General features: G+C 38.6%; 1 protein-coding gene across 7 annotated transcripts in view; it reads left to right on the forward strand.

Annotated features, from left to right (window-relative positions):
• Positions 1-17,732, forward strand: part of AOPEP (aminopeptidase O (putative)) — a 379,363-nt gene that overhangs the window by 252,923 nt on the left and 108,708 nt on the right. For 3 of the 7 annotated variants that reach the window (XM_082469688.1, XM_082469689.1, XM_082469690.1), the window contains exons 8-10: positions 2,585-2,687; positions 3,338-3,445; positions 13,187-13,230. In XM_082469688.1, the coding sequence (XP_082325814.1) occupies positions 2,585-2,687; positions 3,338-3,445; positions 13,187-13,230 (255 nt within the window). Of the gene's footprint in view, positions 1-2,584; positions 2,688-3,337; positions 3,446-13,186; positions 13,231-13,902; positions 15,071-17,732 lie in introns of those variants that run through there. The other 4 variants (XM_082469684.1, XM_082469685.1, XM_082469686.1 and 1 more) reach the window with 3 other exon arrangements.

The raw sequence follows: 17,732 nt of genomic DNA on the forward strand, positions 1-17,732 counted from the left end.
AGGGCAAAAGAAACTCACAGCAACTCTGTCTCTCTTGGGGCTGGGAAAACTGGTTTGAATTCAGGTTGACACTGAGAAGTCTTCCTCCCCCCAAGGTGTCTGGCAGGCTTTCCTATCAAAACCAGCATGGCTTTCTTTATAAAAACACTCAACTCCAGGACAAACTTGAGAGCAGGAATAAAGCTGATGCTTTTCAATGGAGTCTTAAATCAAGATGAAAGGGACTAACTAGTTATTCCTGCAAGTATGGTCACGTCTGTAAGTCAGGGATCAACTAGAAAAATTCAAACTATGCAGTTAGCTCTGGTGGCTGGTCGTCATCGTCTCTCCTTTAGGTATCTGCTGGTTCTGAGCCTGTGTCTGCTGAGATAATGTACTAGAACATTCAGCAGAGACTTAATCAGGGGTTCTTTGCTCGGCAGCTAGAGCACACTGCAAAGGGACTGATTTGGCAAAGTGGGTCATCCTCAGGCACTGCCATTCAGGTCCAGCACCCTTCCATGTTTGTCTGCGGGCATATAGGATTAAGGGGATGAACCACTGAAATCTATTGCCTCTAACATCAGATGACCAACCTTGAATTTAGCAATATTTATTGCTAACTTTAGAAAATTTTATTAAGTTTATTGAGTAATTTCTGTATCCCCAGCCCTCGCTAAGGGCTTTGCATATATTATTTCAGTTATTCCCCAGGTGACCTGGGGAGATAGGTAAGGTTATCCTCATTTTTGAAAGTAAGTAAATTGAGGATTAGAGAATTTAAGTAAACTGCTACTAAGTAACAGGTAGTAAGGAGTAGGATTGAGAGTCAACACTAGGTCTCTCCGATTCCAAATGCTGTGTACTTTGTAACACTAACTACCTTTTAAAAACAACCCCTCGCTATATATATAATGAACTACTACTCAGCCATAAAAAGGAATGAAATAATGCCATTTCCAGCAACATGGATGGATCTAGAGATTGTCATACTAAGTGAAGTAAGTCAGAAAGAAAGACAAATACCATATATCACTTATATGCAGAATCTAAAATATGACACAAGTGAACTTGTCTATGAAACAGAAACAGACTCACAGACATAGAGAACAGACTTGTGGTTGCCAAGGGGGAGGGAGGTGGGGGACAAATGGATTGGGAGTCTGGGATTAGCAGATGCAAACTATTATATATAGGATGGATAAACAACAAGGTCCTACTGTATAGCATTGGGGACTATATTCAATGTACTGTAATAAACCATAGTGGAAAAGAATATGAAAAAGAATGTATATATGTGTATAACTGAATCACTTTCTGTACAGCAGAAATTAACACAACATTGTAAATCAACTATACCTTAATAAAATAAGTTTAAAAACAACAGCAACAAAAAATAAATATATAAATAAAAATGGGGACTTCCCTGGTGGTCCAGTGGTTAAGACTTCATCTTCCAGTGTAGGGGGTACGGGTTTGATCCCTGGTTGGGGAGCTAAGATTCCCACATGCCTAGCAGCCAAAAAACCAAAACATAAAACAGAAGCAAAATTGTAACAAATTCAATAAAGACTTTAAAAATGGTCCACATCAAAAAAATCTTTAAATATATATATATATATATATATATATATATATATATATATATATAAATAAATAAAAATAAAAATAACCCCTTTCCTTTCTGATGTGCCAGCCCTTTTGTCAGCCCTTGCCTTCCCCTCACCCCAGCACATGCTCTTCAATGTTTGTCCAATAAGTGACTGGTTTTCGAACCGCTAAAAGCTGTAAATACCTTGTCATTTACTTTGAATTTAGTTAGTTGTTGAATTGTCACTGTAACACAATTATATTTTATTAAGGGAATATTTAAAAATATTTAAAACCATAGAGCATAATGGAAAACACTGATAGATAATAAGGAGACATCATTGGTTTCAATCCGTAATGTCGCCATGAATCAAAACAAGCCGTGAGACCTTGGATACAGACTTAATTTCTATGTGCCTGTTTCCCTCATTTGTGAAATGAGGAGGTTGAAGCATGTGATTACTAATGTCTCTACCTGTTCTAAAAACATGGGCCTCTGTGACTTTTCTTGTTTTGTTTTTGTGGTTCTAAAATGGCTTTAGAGTATGAATATTTCTTAAAGGAGCCTTAATTACTAAATGCAAATCAAGAGAAGTAGGTAACATTGGGGCTTTCAGAATTTTTTGGAAAAGATATAAGTTCTTTACTCTTCCAAGTAAAGCTACGTTTTCCATTGCATTTCCCAGTCCAACATTCCCACCAAAAGAAAAGTGTATAGTTTCTTAAATAATTCATGTTGGAGCTGAGATTCCTTGAGGGTCTGGCAAGATTTAATCTTGGATAAGATGATGTAGAATACTGCCAGTAGCCAACCTCAGGTTGCCAACCCAGATATAAATCCCTCCCTATTCAGTATATGCATTTATAACATAAACCATTTTAAATTATACCTGGTACTATTGAGTAGAATTAAGACGCTGTTGGGCAACTCTGAAAATAAGAAATAAGGCGATATTATGGTCTAATTAGTTAAGAATATGCTATACTTAAAGAAAATTTTACTGCATCATTTTAGACCCAATAAAGAGAAAACTGGCCATGTGAGTGACTCAGGATCATCTGTCATCAAACATGGGCTCAATCCGGAGAAGGTCTTCATGCAGGTTCATTATTTAAAGGTAAGCATATCTGAGTGGCAGAAGCCAGTTATTATGGTGCAGGACTTTTTAGATTTTACATATAAACAGTGAAGGTTAGTAACATGGTTGGGGCAAAACAAAAAAATCATCAACATTGTAATGACATTTGACTGAGCAGATTCTGATTGTCCAATAGTTAAAGCATTTCGTACCCAAATAATGAGGCATGAATCAAAGGAAGCTGAACTGTTCCCTTCCCTGTACCTCCCTTCTCCCTGCTTCATGTCAGCTTCGAAGAGCAGAATCTTAAAATTGCTGTCAGGTTCCGCCTAGAAGATAGGAGTGATTTAAAAAAGTATTCTAAGTTGTAAAGGCCTTTCCTGATAGCTGAGGGAGAGAGGAGCTGGGCCCCTCTTCCCTTTTGGTCCATGATGGACATCCAGGCTTCATGTAAGCCAAGGATAAACAAGATGGTGATACCATTAATAGATCAGTTGAAAGCAGAGTAGTTGGTCCTTAAGTACCAGACTCGACCTTACTGGTAAGAATATAAAGGGCTGCCTGGGACAGGTCAGGCCAAACTTTCTAGATGAGCATAAGGTGCTGGTGGGTAGGTTAGAGTTGACTTTGTAAGCATTTTTCTGATGAACACATGATAAGTATCTTTTTTTCTTCTTCCTTTCTTTTAGGGCTATTTCCTTCTCCGGTTCCTTGCCAAAAGACTTGGAGATGACACCTATTTTTCATTTTTAAGAAAGTTTGTGCACACATTTCATGGGCAGCTGATTCTTTCCCAGGTAATTTACAAGTCCCTGTGAGTCCGTGATATACAATTGGAGGAGGTGTAGCTTGTGGCGACTAGATGATGTGAATTTTAAAAAGTAGGGAAATTTTAATACAATAGGAAAAATAGGAAGTTAATGAAGTGGACACAGGGAAGTGTTGTTTCCAGGAGGGTGATCTCCACGTAGTTTAGGACAGACTGTAACCCAAAGCTGTCCTGTGCACAGTGATGTGGGTAGTTGCACCTTAAGTGACCTTGAAAACAAAAACGCAACAGTCCTGCTCTCCCCTCCACCTGGAATGAGCTTTGCAAGGTTGGCTCCTCATCCTTTGTCTCAGCGTCAGTGCCACAATCTCAGAGTCACTCCAGCTGAGCAGATATGCATTCACCCAGTTCTTCTCTAACCTTTGCCTTTTTCATTGCCTTCATTGCCATCACCATTCTTCACAATTATATTTTCCTTTACAGGTCCATTGTTTCTTTTCTCTCTCCTCCATTCTGTGTATAAGCTCAACAAGGCCACACCAGTACTAAGTACTAGTACTTTATTTCACCAGTACTTAGTATATGATTCACACACAGTACATACACCATATATATTTGATAAACAAATAGATTAAAGACAAGATACACTGAAATATTCAGACAGTCTGGCCACAAAACTGTCGGAGAGAGACTCTGTCAGTTTATACGGCTGTCAGGCCGAGCTGCACATAGCAAGAAAGTTAACAAAGAGGGAGAGGCTCTGAAAACAGTGCTCGTGGTTGATAGAGAATAAAGGATGCAGTCCCAGCACAGATTGGACTGATGTGTATTTTTGATTTTTGACAGTTGTGCTCATATACAGTTTTGAAGTCAAACTGTGCACAATGTTAGATGTAAACGGTGTACATGTATAATCTGAACATATGTGCAAGGAATAGCATGAGTGTAACAAAACTAGATACCCGTTCCGTGTCTCTACCCTCTTCTTATTCTTTGCTTGAGGGGAGGGGGGCGGTATTCCTAAACATGTATTTGGAAAGGCAGCTTGAAAACTGGCTCAGGAGTCTTATATGATCAGTTGACTGAATAGCCCAAACCACTTCTCACCAAGATACTGCCGCACTGAAGGAGCGTTGGGTTTACTGTGACTTCTGAGGCTCTGATATCCGCTTCCCATGGAACACTTTGTGCTCCCTCCACCAAATTGTTCAATTTTACTTTTGTTAAACTCTTCTGAATTATAGCTTTATTGTTTTTTCATAACAGCTTTATTGACATATAATTCACACACCATAAATTTCACCCTTTTAAAGTGTACAAGTCAGTGGTTTTTAGTGTATTCACAAAGTTGTGCAACCATGACTGCTCTCTAATTCCAGAACATTTTCATCACCCCCAAAAGAAGCCCCACACCCATTAGCAGTCACTGCTCCATTTCCACCTCCCACCAGCTGTAGGCAGCCACTAACCTACTTTCTATGGATTTGCCCATTCTGGACATTCCGTATAAATGGAGTCATATAATATGCGGCCTTTTGTGACTGGCTTCTTTCATTTAGCATAATGTCTTCAAGGTTCATGTTGTAGCAGGTGTCAGTACCTCATTTTTCTTTTTTAATTTTACTTTTTAACCTTTAAAATTGTGATGAAAGATACATAAGAAAATTTACCATTTTAACCATATTTAAGTGTATAGTTAGTGCATTATCAATACATTGACATTGTTGTGCAACTGTCACCACCATGCATCTCCAGAACATTTTAATCTTCCCCAAATGAAACTTGTATCCATTAAACAATAACTCCACATTCTTTCCTCCCCTCAGTCCCTGGCAACCACCATTCTATTTTCTGTCTCTGAGTTTGACTACTCTAGGTACCTCACGCAAATGGAAAAATACAATATTTGTCCTTTTGTATCTGGCTTGTTTCACTTAGCAAAATGTCTTCAAGGTTCATCCATGTTATAGCATGTATCAGAATTTCCTTCCTTTTTATTTTTATTTATTTATTTATTTATTTTGGCCGCGCCACACAGCTTGCGGGATCTTACTTCCCCGACCAGGGATTGAACCCTCAGCAGTGAAAGTGCAGAGTCCTAACCACTGGACCACCAGGGAATTCCCTTCCTTCCTTCCTATCAATATTTCATTGTATGCATATACCACATTTGGTTTATCGATTCATTCATGAATGAACACTTGGGTTATTTACACCTCTTGGCCCTTGTGAATAATGTTGCTGTAAACATTAGTGTACAAACATCTGTTTGAGTCCCTGCTTTCAATTCTTTTGAATATATACCTAGAAGTGGAATTGCTAGATTATGTGGTATTCAATTTTTTGAGCAACTGCCATATTGTTTTCCACAAGGGCTGCACCATTTTACATTCTCACCAGCAATGCACAAGGGTTCCAATTTCTCCACATCCTCACCAACACTTGTTGTTTTATTTTTTTTGATAATAGCCATCATAGTGAGTGTGAGTGGTATCTCATTGTGGTTTTAATTTGCATTTTTCTGGTAACTATGCTGAGGATTTTTTCATGGACTTATTGGACATTTGTATATATTTTTTGGAGAAACGTCTATTGAGATCCTTTGCTGATTTTTTATTTGGGTTGTCTTTTATTGAGTTGTAAGAATACTTTATATATTCTAGATTCAAGTCCCTTATCAGATAAATGATTTGCAAATATCTTCTTGCCTAATTAAAAGTTACTCCTATGTTTTGTTCTAAGGGCTTTGTATTTTAGCTCTTATATTTAGGTCTCTTATCCATTTTGAGTTAATTTTTGTATACAGTGTGAGGTAGATGGTTCAGCTTCATTCTTTTGCATGTGAATATCCAGTCGTCCTTCTGCCAGTCTCATAGCAAGTTTGGAAATTATTGCTTTTTCGACTGACACATACTCATTATAAAAAAAAGTAAGGGAGATGCAAGAGGGAAGAGATATGGGAACATATTGTATATGTATAACTGATTCACTTGGTTATAAAGCAGAAGCTAACACACCATTGTAAGGCAATTATACTTCAATAAAGATGTTTAAAAAAAAAAAAAGTAATAAGCGGTACAGAAAAGTACAAAGAAGAATGTAAAATATCATTCAAAATCTCACCATCCATAATTACCTATAATTAATATTAGGTGAACATCATTCTAGAAATTGCACTCCGTTTCTTTCTCTCTTTCTATATATTATATATGATATGTATACACGTATCTATGTGTATATGGGTATATAGTACATATGTATGTGTGTTTGTGTATGATTGTACACACATGTATAGATACAAAGACATATTTAGAAATAATTTTCTAAAAATATGATTATATTATATGTGCTTTTTAATGAAATGTTTTAAATTTCATTTTACTTGGATTTAACACATGAAAAAGAAACTAAAGTGAATATAAAAGACTTTCTTGAACTTCAGAGAAATATAAGAGAGATCATTTCCTAAAAGATTCTTCAATTACAGAAAATCTTTAAGAGATTGAAATTGCTAGTTTTTTTCTCTTTAGATATATATCTTATTTTTAGAAAGCATCAGTTTTTTCTCTTATGTAAAAGATGAGGAAACCAGTAGTTATGTACTTCAACTACTTTTCCCCCAATTCTAGATTGTTCTTAATTAATATTTTTACATAGTTAAGAGCTTTATATCATTTATAGTGTGTGTTGTTACTACAATATAATTTTCACATTGCATAGTCCTAGCTCTGTATGCAGAGGATTTCAGTATTCACTAACAGTCATTTTACCACGCTTCTATATTCATGAATGCTTTATTTTGATTCAACTCATCTTTGGCTAAATTTTGTTAGCAAATTGATGTTCAAGTTGCTTGAGAATGTTTGCCTGTTGCCTTTGTATTTGAATTACAAACTGTCTGGGTATAATATTCTTGGGTCATGCTTTCATTTCCTCAGAACTTTGTGGCTATTGCTCAACTGCCTTCTGGCATTAAATACTGCTGTTGAAACTTTCAAAGTCAGTCTATTTTTTTCTCTTTATACCACGCAGATGACAGAAGAATTCTTTACCATTGATGTTTAGTAATTTAATCAAAAGTGGCTTGGTGACCATGAGTCTGCATCAGTTTTTTTCCTGGAAAACACTGTGCATTTTTAGACTCAGAATCTATTCTTCCTTCTTTCAGTAAAATTGTCGTAATTGTATCTTTGAACACATTCATTTTTTTTTTTTCCCTTGCAGGATTCTGAATTTCAAGGTTACTGGTTATCTGTATGTTATGTCATCTTTGTCCACCGTACTTGTTGTTTTCTAGTCGCTTTTGTCTTTTTGTTCTTTATAGTATATGTTTATCTCAAGCAATATTATTTTTTATTATTAATGTTATTATTATAAAATTATTATTGTTTTTTTCTTTAATAGCTATTCTTTTCCTTGATGTTTCTGTTTTATTAATGCTTGTATAGTGATTATTTTGGTCCCTAATTTATTCCCTTTGCTTTGAAATCTCTTCCTCTCGTTTAGTTGTTTTGTCATCTTGTCTGAGCTTTCATTTTACTGAATTTATGCTCTTATTATTTTCTTTTAATTTATATTTTAGTGTAAAGCATTCGTGGAGAATTTTCTTCTGTGCCTTGGATTATGTTTTCTTCAAGACTGGATTCTTTGTCTTTTATGCTATGCTTCTTGTTTCTGTCTCTCTCTTTTTGTGGGTTTTTGTTGTATTAGTTTGCATAGTTGCCATACTTTTCTTCTGGCTCATTCTCAGCATGAGTTGCACTGTCCTGACCTTCTGTTTATTCTCATATGTATTGGAACATTATCCTTGATTTCTTTTGCAACTTGTCTTGGGAATGTTTTTCTTCCCCTCTGAGCTACGGTTTGAACTTTGGATATTATGCATGGAGAAGGTGGAGGGGAAGAGCTCCTCTGGAGCTGTATACAGCCATTGTTGTAAGAATTTGGCTCCACTGACTCTTGAAATTTTGTTAAAGGTCCCCAGCCGAGATTCTCTTCACCTAACTTGAGTGCCACTTTTTTCCATTGCAGGTACTCTCTCAATTCATATTGTTCTTCCAATTCAGCCTGGAGCCCTAGAACCTATACAGTTCATGAGAGTGTCATCCTCAGTTGTTTATTTCCCAGGTTTTGCTCATCTCACTTGAGCAAACATTTTTCAGTCCCTTCACAGTCAAAAAGAGAGGAAAAATAAAGATATTCCTGTTTCTTTCCAAATGTGTGGGTATTTGTGAGAATTTGTGGGGTTTGGGCAATTCACCAGTACCACTCCTGCTAAGCATGAGGGAGGGGGTGGTACAGAGGGAGGGATGGAGGCTGTGTTGGAATCTTATGTTTCTTCTTTAGTTGTCTCTTTGAAGTTTATGCCACAAGCTGTATTCTTTCCTTGTTTGGATGCTACTGGTGAAGTTTTTGCTAACTTTTTTTAATGGATTGTGTTTTTGTTTATATTGCTAGTTAGTTATTGATGAGGAAGACCATGATTCACTTTCTTTACTCAGAAGTTCCTCAGTTTCTTCTTTTTCCAGTTTACTTTTGAATCCTTTCCTTTCCGAATACCTCATCTGCCCAGTATTTCAGAATTATCATCTTTCTACCTCCCAACTAAAATTGCTCTCTTGAGCTTAACAATGACTTATTCCTGACCATTTCATTCCTTTTCAGTTCTTATGCTGCCAACACTGTCCTTATTTCAACATTTTGATTATTTGTTTTGCCTCTCCTACCTCCCCCTTCCCTATGACCATAGTAATTACTCATAAAACGTCTGACAGAAATCCCTAATCCTGTGTAATTAACAAACCAGTGTCAGTTTATCCAGTAGAATCTACATGCGCCTGCTTTTTGTTGAATACTTTCACCAGGACTAAAAAATAATTACCAAATTAGTCATGTGCCGAAATCGGTGTAGTTTTTTTTTAATTGTAATGCTTAATTTAGTGTTGTTAGGTGATAATCAAAATAAGCTGTCTGGGACTGACCTGATTAGTATATAGATTATTAGGAGAATAAGAAATGAAAAAAAAATTCCCAAGGCATGTGTTTTTCAACTAGAGTGTGGGCTTGTACCAACTGTCAGGGATCCAGATAAAATTTCACCCCGACCCACTGTCAAAACAGCAGGTTTGTTGTTGTTGCTGTTGCTTTTGTCTTTGGCTTTAATTTTTTTCAGGCATACTCTAGTGGTAAGAAACTGGGACCCCTAGTATTTGTTGCTAGCTGACTTTTTGTCAGTGATCCTAGATCAAGTCAGTGTCTTAGATCCTGTCAGTGATCCTAGAATCAGCCTTGAAAGAAAACCCTCCTTGTCCAATTGATATCTGTAAGTTGTTTTTATAAAAGTGCCAACATGCTGAAGGGAAGAGTGAAGACAGATGAAAACTGAAAAGAGGTGGTAAGGGAAGGAATAATCATGAGAGACATCTTTCTTTTTATAACATTCTGTTGTGGAGAATGGGGAAAGGCTTCTATGATGGATCCACCCCAGGAGTACATGCCAATTTATGACTAGAACCAGGAAAACTAGCATTTTGTGGTTAAGATTATGTCTATGAAAGGAATACCAAGGGCCAGTTGAGTTGATTCCACTGATGATACAAAGACTGCCTGGATGAGACCAAGTGTCTTCTTGGATTGGATGGAGCATAGCACAGAGAAGAATGTCTAGCACTGTAGACAAACATTCCCACAGCCTGTGGAAATACAGGCATCGTGTCTTAGAGATGCTTGAGGTATTGGTTTTTTGTGACCCAGGGTGATCCCTTAGACCCATCATCCTCAGCATTGGTTGGCAGCCTTCAGCTAGCTGCTGTGTGGCCTGCAGGTCTCAGCTCTGAGACAGGAGGAGGCAGATGGCCACCTGCTAAGAAGAGGGACAGTTATCTTTCTTAAAAAATGAAGCAGGGTTTCTTGGGGACTTCCTGCAGTTTTCTTGTATTCACACAAAATCTGAAACATTGCGCTCTGCAGTTTTGTAAAGAAAGATCCAATTGTAATTGGAAAATGCAAAAGGGCAGAATTAAGGTTAACTCTGGATTTCCTGCTTCTCATGCAATTAAATTCTCCCCCTTGTCATTGAGTTAATGTAATTTCCCCCCCACATAATTGGGCATAAATTACTGGACAAATGTGGGATAAGTTGTTATGGACTATAAGGAGATAATGAAGTAAAATTATAAGAAATCATAATTACAGTACTTGGATTTTTAAGAAGCAAGAATTCTGTCATTAAGCCAATGAAATATCTGCAAAGTAATCTAATGATAGATTATGAAAAATTAATTTCTAATTCAAATTTCTTTTACAAAATAATTATTAAAATAATAAAAATAATGACTCTAAGAACCTCAGTCAGAAATACTTCTTTGCATTCTAAATATTGCTTTTGTTTCCTTTGGTATTTTTTCTCAATATACCCACTGCAGGTGCATTATTCTATTTGGGGTTGTCCCCTTCCATTTTGACTGATACATGTTTTTTTTTTTTTTAATTGAAGTATGGTTTATTTACAATGTTGTATTAGTTTCTGGTGTGTACTGCAAAGCGATTCAGATATTCTTTTTCAGATCCTTTTCCATCATAAATTACTACAAGGTATTGAATATAGTTCCCTGTGCCATATAGTAGGACCTTGTTGTTTATCTATTTTATATATAGTAGTGTGTAATATAGTAGTGTGTATCTGCTAATCCCAAACTCCTAATTTATCACTCCCCCCCTTTCCCTTTGGTAACCATAAGTTTGTTTTCTGTGTCTGTGAGTCTGTTTCTGTTTTGTAAATAAGTTCATTTGTATTATTTTTTTAGATTCCACATATAAGTGATATCATATGATATTTGTCTCTGTATGACTTACTTCACTTAGTATGATAATCTCTAGGTCCGTCCATGTTGCTGCAAATGGCATTATTTTATTCTTTTTTATGGCTGAGTAATACTTTATCCATCTGTTGATGGTCACTTAGGTCGCTTCCATATCTTGGCTATTGTAAATAGTGCTGCTATGAACATTGGGGTGCATGGACTGATACATGTTTTTAATATTAGTTTTGTTGTATTTGTATTGTTTATTTTGGGTGACGCAGCGATAGGCAAGTAGAGTCTTAGAAGAAGAACAGAGGTTGCAAGAAATAAATCTTTCACTACTGCTCTTAATAGGAAGATTTTTGCCCCTGGAAGAAATGGACCTAGCCACCCATAAACACGTAGGAAGTGATGACTGGCTTCACCAGTGTAGTGATGGCTGTGCTTAATGCCATGATAGTAAAAGAACACCCTTGTCATACAAATTGTTTGCAGATTTCTATTCCTGTGTAATTCCATCTGTTTGTAATACGACGGTCTGCACTGCTGCTGGCACCTCACGCTCTGAGTTAAATGGATCTCATCAGAGCCCTGTGCTGACCCTGGATCTGCAGACTTGGTTGGGGTGGGCGTTTCAGTCTGGAGGGATGCTCATTCAGCAGTGTCATATTTGGTCATCTGGGCTTACACATGTGCCCTCTTTAAAGGACCAGTTTGAAGGGTTGTTTTCAATTTATTGAAAGAAAACCTTCATGTATAGGTCTTATTTATTGCTCAATATCAAGCCTCTAGAAAGTTAAACATTGTTCTTGTTTGTTTCGTGTTCTGTATTTATCCAAAATGTATCTTATCAAACCTTCAGATGAGGGAGGGTTGACACTAGACTTACCCATTTAGCAAATAAAAATGTACAACCCCCATAACAGATAAAGAACAAATAACTTTTTAGTGTAAATATGCTCCCAATTTAACTGAGCATCCTATATTTTATCTGACAAACCTAGTTGAGACCAAATCAAGATTCCAGAGTTAGGTGGGGTAAAAAGATTGGTCACAACACACAAGATGCAAATTAAATATAAATGTGATTTTGAACATTCATGTGTGAATATTTTTTAGGTCTTCTGGTATTGTGGTTATGTTTTAAAAGATGCCTTATCTTTTAGAGATATTTACTGCAACATTGATTGGTGAAATTATGTAATGTTTGCGATTAACTTCTAAATAATACAGGAGGTAGGTAAGTGGATGGGGCAGATTGGCTGTGGGATAATGGGTACGTGAAGGTAATTACGCTTTTTTGCTACTTTTGAATGCGTTTGAAATTCTCCATAGTAAAGGATAAAATGGGTTTGTGTGTAAGTCATGCCTTTAGGTTAAAAAAAAAAATCTATTCTTGAAACATCTTAAATGTCAAACAATTGAGGACTTGCACAGTGGCGCCAGAAGAGGCTGCAGATGGAGGCAAGGGCCCGTGAACTATTTCTGGAATTGTGACATCTTTGTTCCTCCACTGGGATATTAATTGTCTTGATTTTCGTCTTTATTGTCCATAGAGCAATGCAAAAAAGCTGTTAGTTACTAGCCTCCCAGAGCTGAGATTATTCAGTGTGTAATAGGATCTCCAGGGAAAGCTCACAAAGAGTAGAGCATGGTTAAGTAGAGAGGGATAGTGCTTTATGCTCTGGCCAGCCTTTTGAAAATAGTTAAACATGAAATGAAATCAACTGTTGGGTTAGGACAAAATAACAAACGTTCCTTTTTTCAATTTGTTTGTGGTTGTAACTGATTGGATTGAAGCCCTGGTAAATTAATAAATTGAGTATATGGCCTAATAATTCAGTATCGGCCTACCTTCCCTAGCAGGTGAGCTGTCAGCAGCTGGGAACTCTCAGTCTCTGGCATGATTCTGAGCAGGGTTATTTACTGATGGACATCTTTAATGATTTGCTTTTTTCTTATTCCAGGATTTCCTTCAAATGCTGTTGGAGAGCATCCCAGAAGAAAGAAGGTGAGGACCGATTTAGGAATTAAGGGCCCCGTTTTTTTTATTTATTTATTTATTTATTTATTTATTTATTTATTTATTTATTTATTTAAACATCTTTATTGGAGCCCAGTTTTATTTTTAATGTTAAAAATGACTCTGCCATTGTTTGGCAAGTTGCAACCTAGAAAGTTTAATCTTCCTCTCTCAATAGAGGAGGGACCTCCGCAGACAGCAGGGGTCCTGGGATGATCAACTAGGTCTAGAAATATTGGGAGTGTGGATTCTGGGAGCCAGCGCGCGCAGCGAGGGAGCCCCAGAGTCAGGAGCCCTGAAAATGGTAGAGGAGGCAAGCCAAGGACACTCCGTGGCCTCAGCTGCTGTGGAAAAGAATGGAGGGCACTAAAGTTCTAACAGTTAGGGTGGCTTGTTTTGGAATGTCTGAAATGTTTCAGATTTACCATCCTTCTTTTTTTTAAGTAAACATATGGGTTTTCTTCATGTAAAAATCACATCAGATGTGGCCATTATTCCTAAGGTCAAGAACAACAGTTTACCTGTGAGAATTTTTCTTTTCTTTTGTACCTGCCCTGAAATAACTTTTCAGGTCCTCTAACAGAATGGAGCAGTTTCCTTAGGAACTAATACAGAGAAAGGAAAAAGAAAATGCATAGAAATTGTATATTACCTCCTTAGGCTGTTACCAAAGTCTGTTTCTGAACGACGACTCTGCATTCTTTCAGAAGAACTTCTCAGGACACAAATACAGCAATTTTTGTGGAAGCAACAAAGTGCATTTTTAGTTTTGGAGGTCTTCTTTCTTTTCATCCTCTTCCTAATAAGGTTATGGAGTTCATTTGGATGGCCCCAAGCCCTCTGGCTCTGGGGGACCTGGATTTTATCATTGCGAACATTTTTTGTGGACCCACAAAGAGACTTTTGTTGTGATTGTGGAAGTTCAGAGCAGCATCTCCGTTGAATGGTGGCCACCGACCACCAACCTTCACCCTTGAGAGGGTGCCTCGCCCAGTTAGGATCACTTTTTGGCTAGCAGGCTTAAGCTTCTTTTTAAAATTCTCCTGAAGAGTTAAGGAGATTTCATTGCTACAATGAATGTATTTCAGCAAGTATACTAGAATATATTTTGAAACTAAAACATCTTCTTTCCTGCCAACTAATCTCAGAATCTAATCCAGCTATTAAAGCAGACTGTTCACCCTTTTGCCTGTGCAGCATGTTGTACCAATTTTATCCAGGTCTCCAAAGGCCCCACACCTACCCCTGGAGCTTCCAACCTTTGGCTCCATTGCAAACTGATCCTCAGGCACATCTGTTAAGCACGTGAGCTGTTCTGAACAGGACAAAGTTTTTCACTTTAGACCAGCCAGTTAGGGTCCTGGGGCTGGCACGTCTGTGTCATACTGCGTTTCCATTGTTCCCTTGCTTCGATTAATTTTAGCATTCTCTACTGAGCACCTCCCTTACCAGACTTTAGGCTGGACACTAGGAAACAGAAAGGAATCAATTCTATGCCTAGCCCTCAGGGATTTCCTGGTCAACTGCTGAAGACAAAGATGTACATGAAACATGTCATGACTCAGGGTAGGAGGTTCTCCGGTGAGCTTCAGAGTCCTGGGTGCACGGAGATAGAGTTCAGCAGTCCTAGCCTCGAGCCTTCAGGCCAGAGGTACTACTGAAGGTTTTAGGTAGGGAAGTGCCGTCAGCAGGTTGGAAAGATACTCGGGGGAGGCAGCATGGAAGATAGATGGGGGTGGGGAGAACTAGACGTCAGGAGACCAATCAGAGACCGATACAGCAGTTCACTCAAGAGATCCAGAGCTGGAGCCGTGGGTAGGATGGTGGCAGTGGGTAGGATGGTGGCAGTGGGCTCTGAGAGTATGAACAGATCTCAGGAATATTCCGGAGGTGCCACAGTTAAGACTTGGTTGCTTGGTTGTGAAAGCTGAAAAGAGGAGTCCAGCATGACCTGACCTTTCTCTCTTGGCCACTTGGTTACATGCTGAGTGTAGAAGCCCTGGCAATCCAGCTGGTAGTTGTTTGGTCTCAGGAATCAGTATGGGGCAGAGGGAAGGAAGGGCGAGTATTTGAAGGTGGAAGAGCGGAGATGAGGAGTCATGTTTTAGACATCTTCAGTGTGAGGTTTCAGTTTAAATGCTGATGAGACCAAGGAAAGAAAAAGCTAGAAGTGCTTAGAAGGAGATTCAAACAAATCCTGGGTGCCCGTCTGCCCTGGTACAACAGCACCCTAAGGAGAAACTTATCCAACATGCCTTGCCCACCTGATATTACAGCGGTATCAACAGCTGCCGGTTCTCTCTTTGCTCATCAGTTATTGTTGTTTGTGTGTGCACATTCACGTGTTTGTTTTAATTCAGTACTTTTCCTCCCCCACGAAGCTAGGGAGTACTCGTTTGTAACTGTTACCTCAGCAGTTTTCATTATCTACCCAAGCACAAATGACTTGCTCTGATCAAGAAAAGAAGTAACCATGTGCAAAGCTTTGGGGCGTACACTATTTGTATCCCCACATAGGGAGGGAACTTAAAAACGTAAATTACTAAAATTTAAAAACCCATACAGAATGTAAGTTGCATTCCAGAACAAGAGCATTTTCTGTTTCAGACCCTGAGCATGGAAGCTCCTAAAGCCTTCATCCATCTAGAACTGCACTTCCCAAATTCTTTCCGTCTTCTCTCAGTTCCTGGGAACGTTACCGGGCCTTGTGCTTTCCTTTAGAGGTGCAGATAGAATGTGATCTTTAGAATCCCAAGAGGCCGAAGACAGAGCCAAGAGTGATAAAGACCTTTCTCCTGATCAGCGACAAGTTGATAGGCACAAGCAGCAGATATGGTTAATAGTCAGTTCCCCATCCTTGTCACCCCACCCCCAGAAATCAACTGAAGAAGCAACACACCACAGGCAATACTGTCTTCTCGCACGCCTGGGTCTCTTTCTATGTACTGTAATATTACGAAGAGAGGAGCAACTGGTCACTTTCGCAGCCTGAAACACAGATTATTTTTCTAGCCAGCATCGTGCAGGATGCCCAGCATATTCTCTCCCTTGCAGCATTAACTACACGTGACCACATTCAGAGCTCACAGGGTCTGGAGACTCACTCCTAAAACTCAGAGTTGCCTTTCAGGACGTAGGCGTACAGCAAGGGAACTCTCCAGCCAGAGGGTAAAACAACCTGCTGTTCCAAATACCCAGGAGGTCTCAGTAATGAGGCAGAAGTACCGCTCACTAGTACAGAGATGGAGGGCGTGCAGTCGTGGGTCTGTGTACTTTTAGCTATCTGTATAAAATCAATTTCCATAGTGATCAGACATGCAGAAGAGTAATTTCCTGTAAGTTCTGGATCCCAGCGAAGTGGAAATGCTTCTGCTTGTCTGTTGTGATTATTTAAGCCACATGATCTCAGAGGGGAAAAATTCACCGTTGGCTTTGACTCTGAGTGTCTTGATTTGAAAAAGTCAGCTTTCAGCTTTACCACTGCTATATATCCAAGTTCAGAACTAAAAATTCACCTGTACTGTCATCTCAGTAATTATGATCAAAACAGCAAAAATTATGTACATTTTTTTTTCATAAAACATACAGCCCATTTCTTTCCTGAAAGTTCAGCATTTTCAAACAGTCTCCCATAATTTCCTTGGGAGGTAAGGCTACTTATACTACCTTAAAAAATTGTTTCTGGCAGATGGAGTTAGTGCTTTGATCTTCCTCTCATAGTTTAACATCTCATTCCACGTTAGGAATCTGTAAACAGGCATCAGTGCAGTTTGATGTCTGTGCTGATACTGGGAGTCTAGAAACTGAGATCTTTTCTTTAGCCCTTTTCTTTAGCCTGGGCTGACTTTGACCAGTCTTCTTATACTGCAGTTTCTCCATCTGCTAAAAAGCCACACAACATTTGACACCCACTTCACGAGGATATTATGAGGAATGAAGTGATAATGGTTTAAGATGTTTTGAACCTTTCCAGGGGAAAGTGATCTGGAAACACAGGTTCTCTTCATTCACAGCAGAGTGTCTTTTGCTCCTGGATGCAGCTAAACAATGAACTCTCCTGTCCTCATGCTTCTGCCCCTCCCAAGAGTCTCCCTATCTCTTTGGAACTGTAATTGAGGGACAGACACACAGGGCAACCGCAGCAGCGGCCAGGTTAGCTTCAGCAGGAGAGATGTGAACAAGAAGTCAGCGTTGGTGAGAGCCAGCGCAGGCCTTCTCCTCCTGCAGGCTTGTCTGCATCATAAATCATGAACCAATGTATTGTGGATTAATTTCCTGAATTAAACGCAGAAAGAAAAGGGGTGGCTTTGCAGCCAGGCAACACAAGTTTGAATCCCAGCTCTTCAAGCACCATCTAGGAGGCCCTGCATAAGGCCCTTAGTCTCTTGGACCTTTATTTGCTCATCTCTAAGATGGGGATAATAATATTGGTCTTGTACAGAACCTCGTGCCTGATAGGCATCCACCGAATGTTTGCCACATAGAGAAGC

The sequence above is a fragment of the Balaenoptera physalus genome (assembly GCF_965194825.1).
Source record: "Balaenoptera physalus genome assembly, chromosome: 7".
NCBI lineage: Eukaryota > Metazoa > Chordata > Mammalia > Artiodactyla > Balaenopteridae > Balaenoptera > Balaenoptera physalus.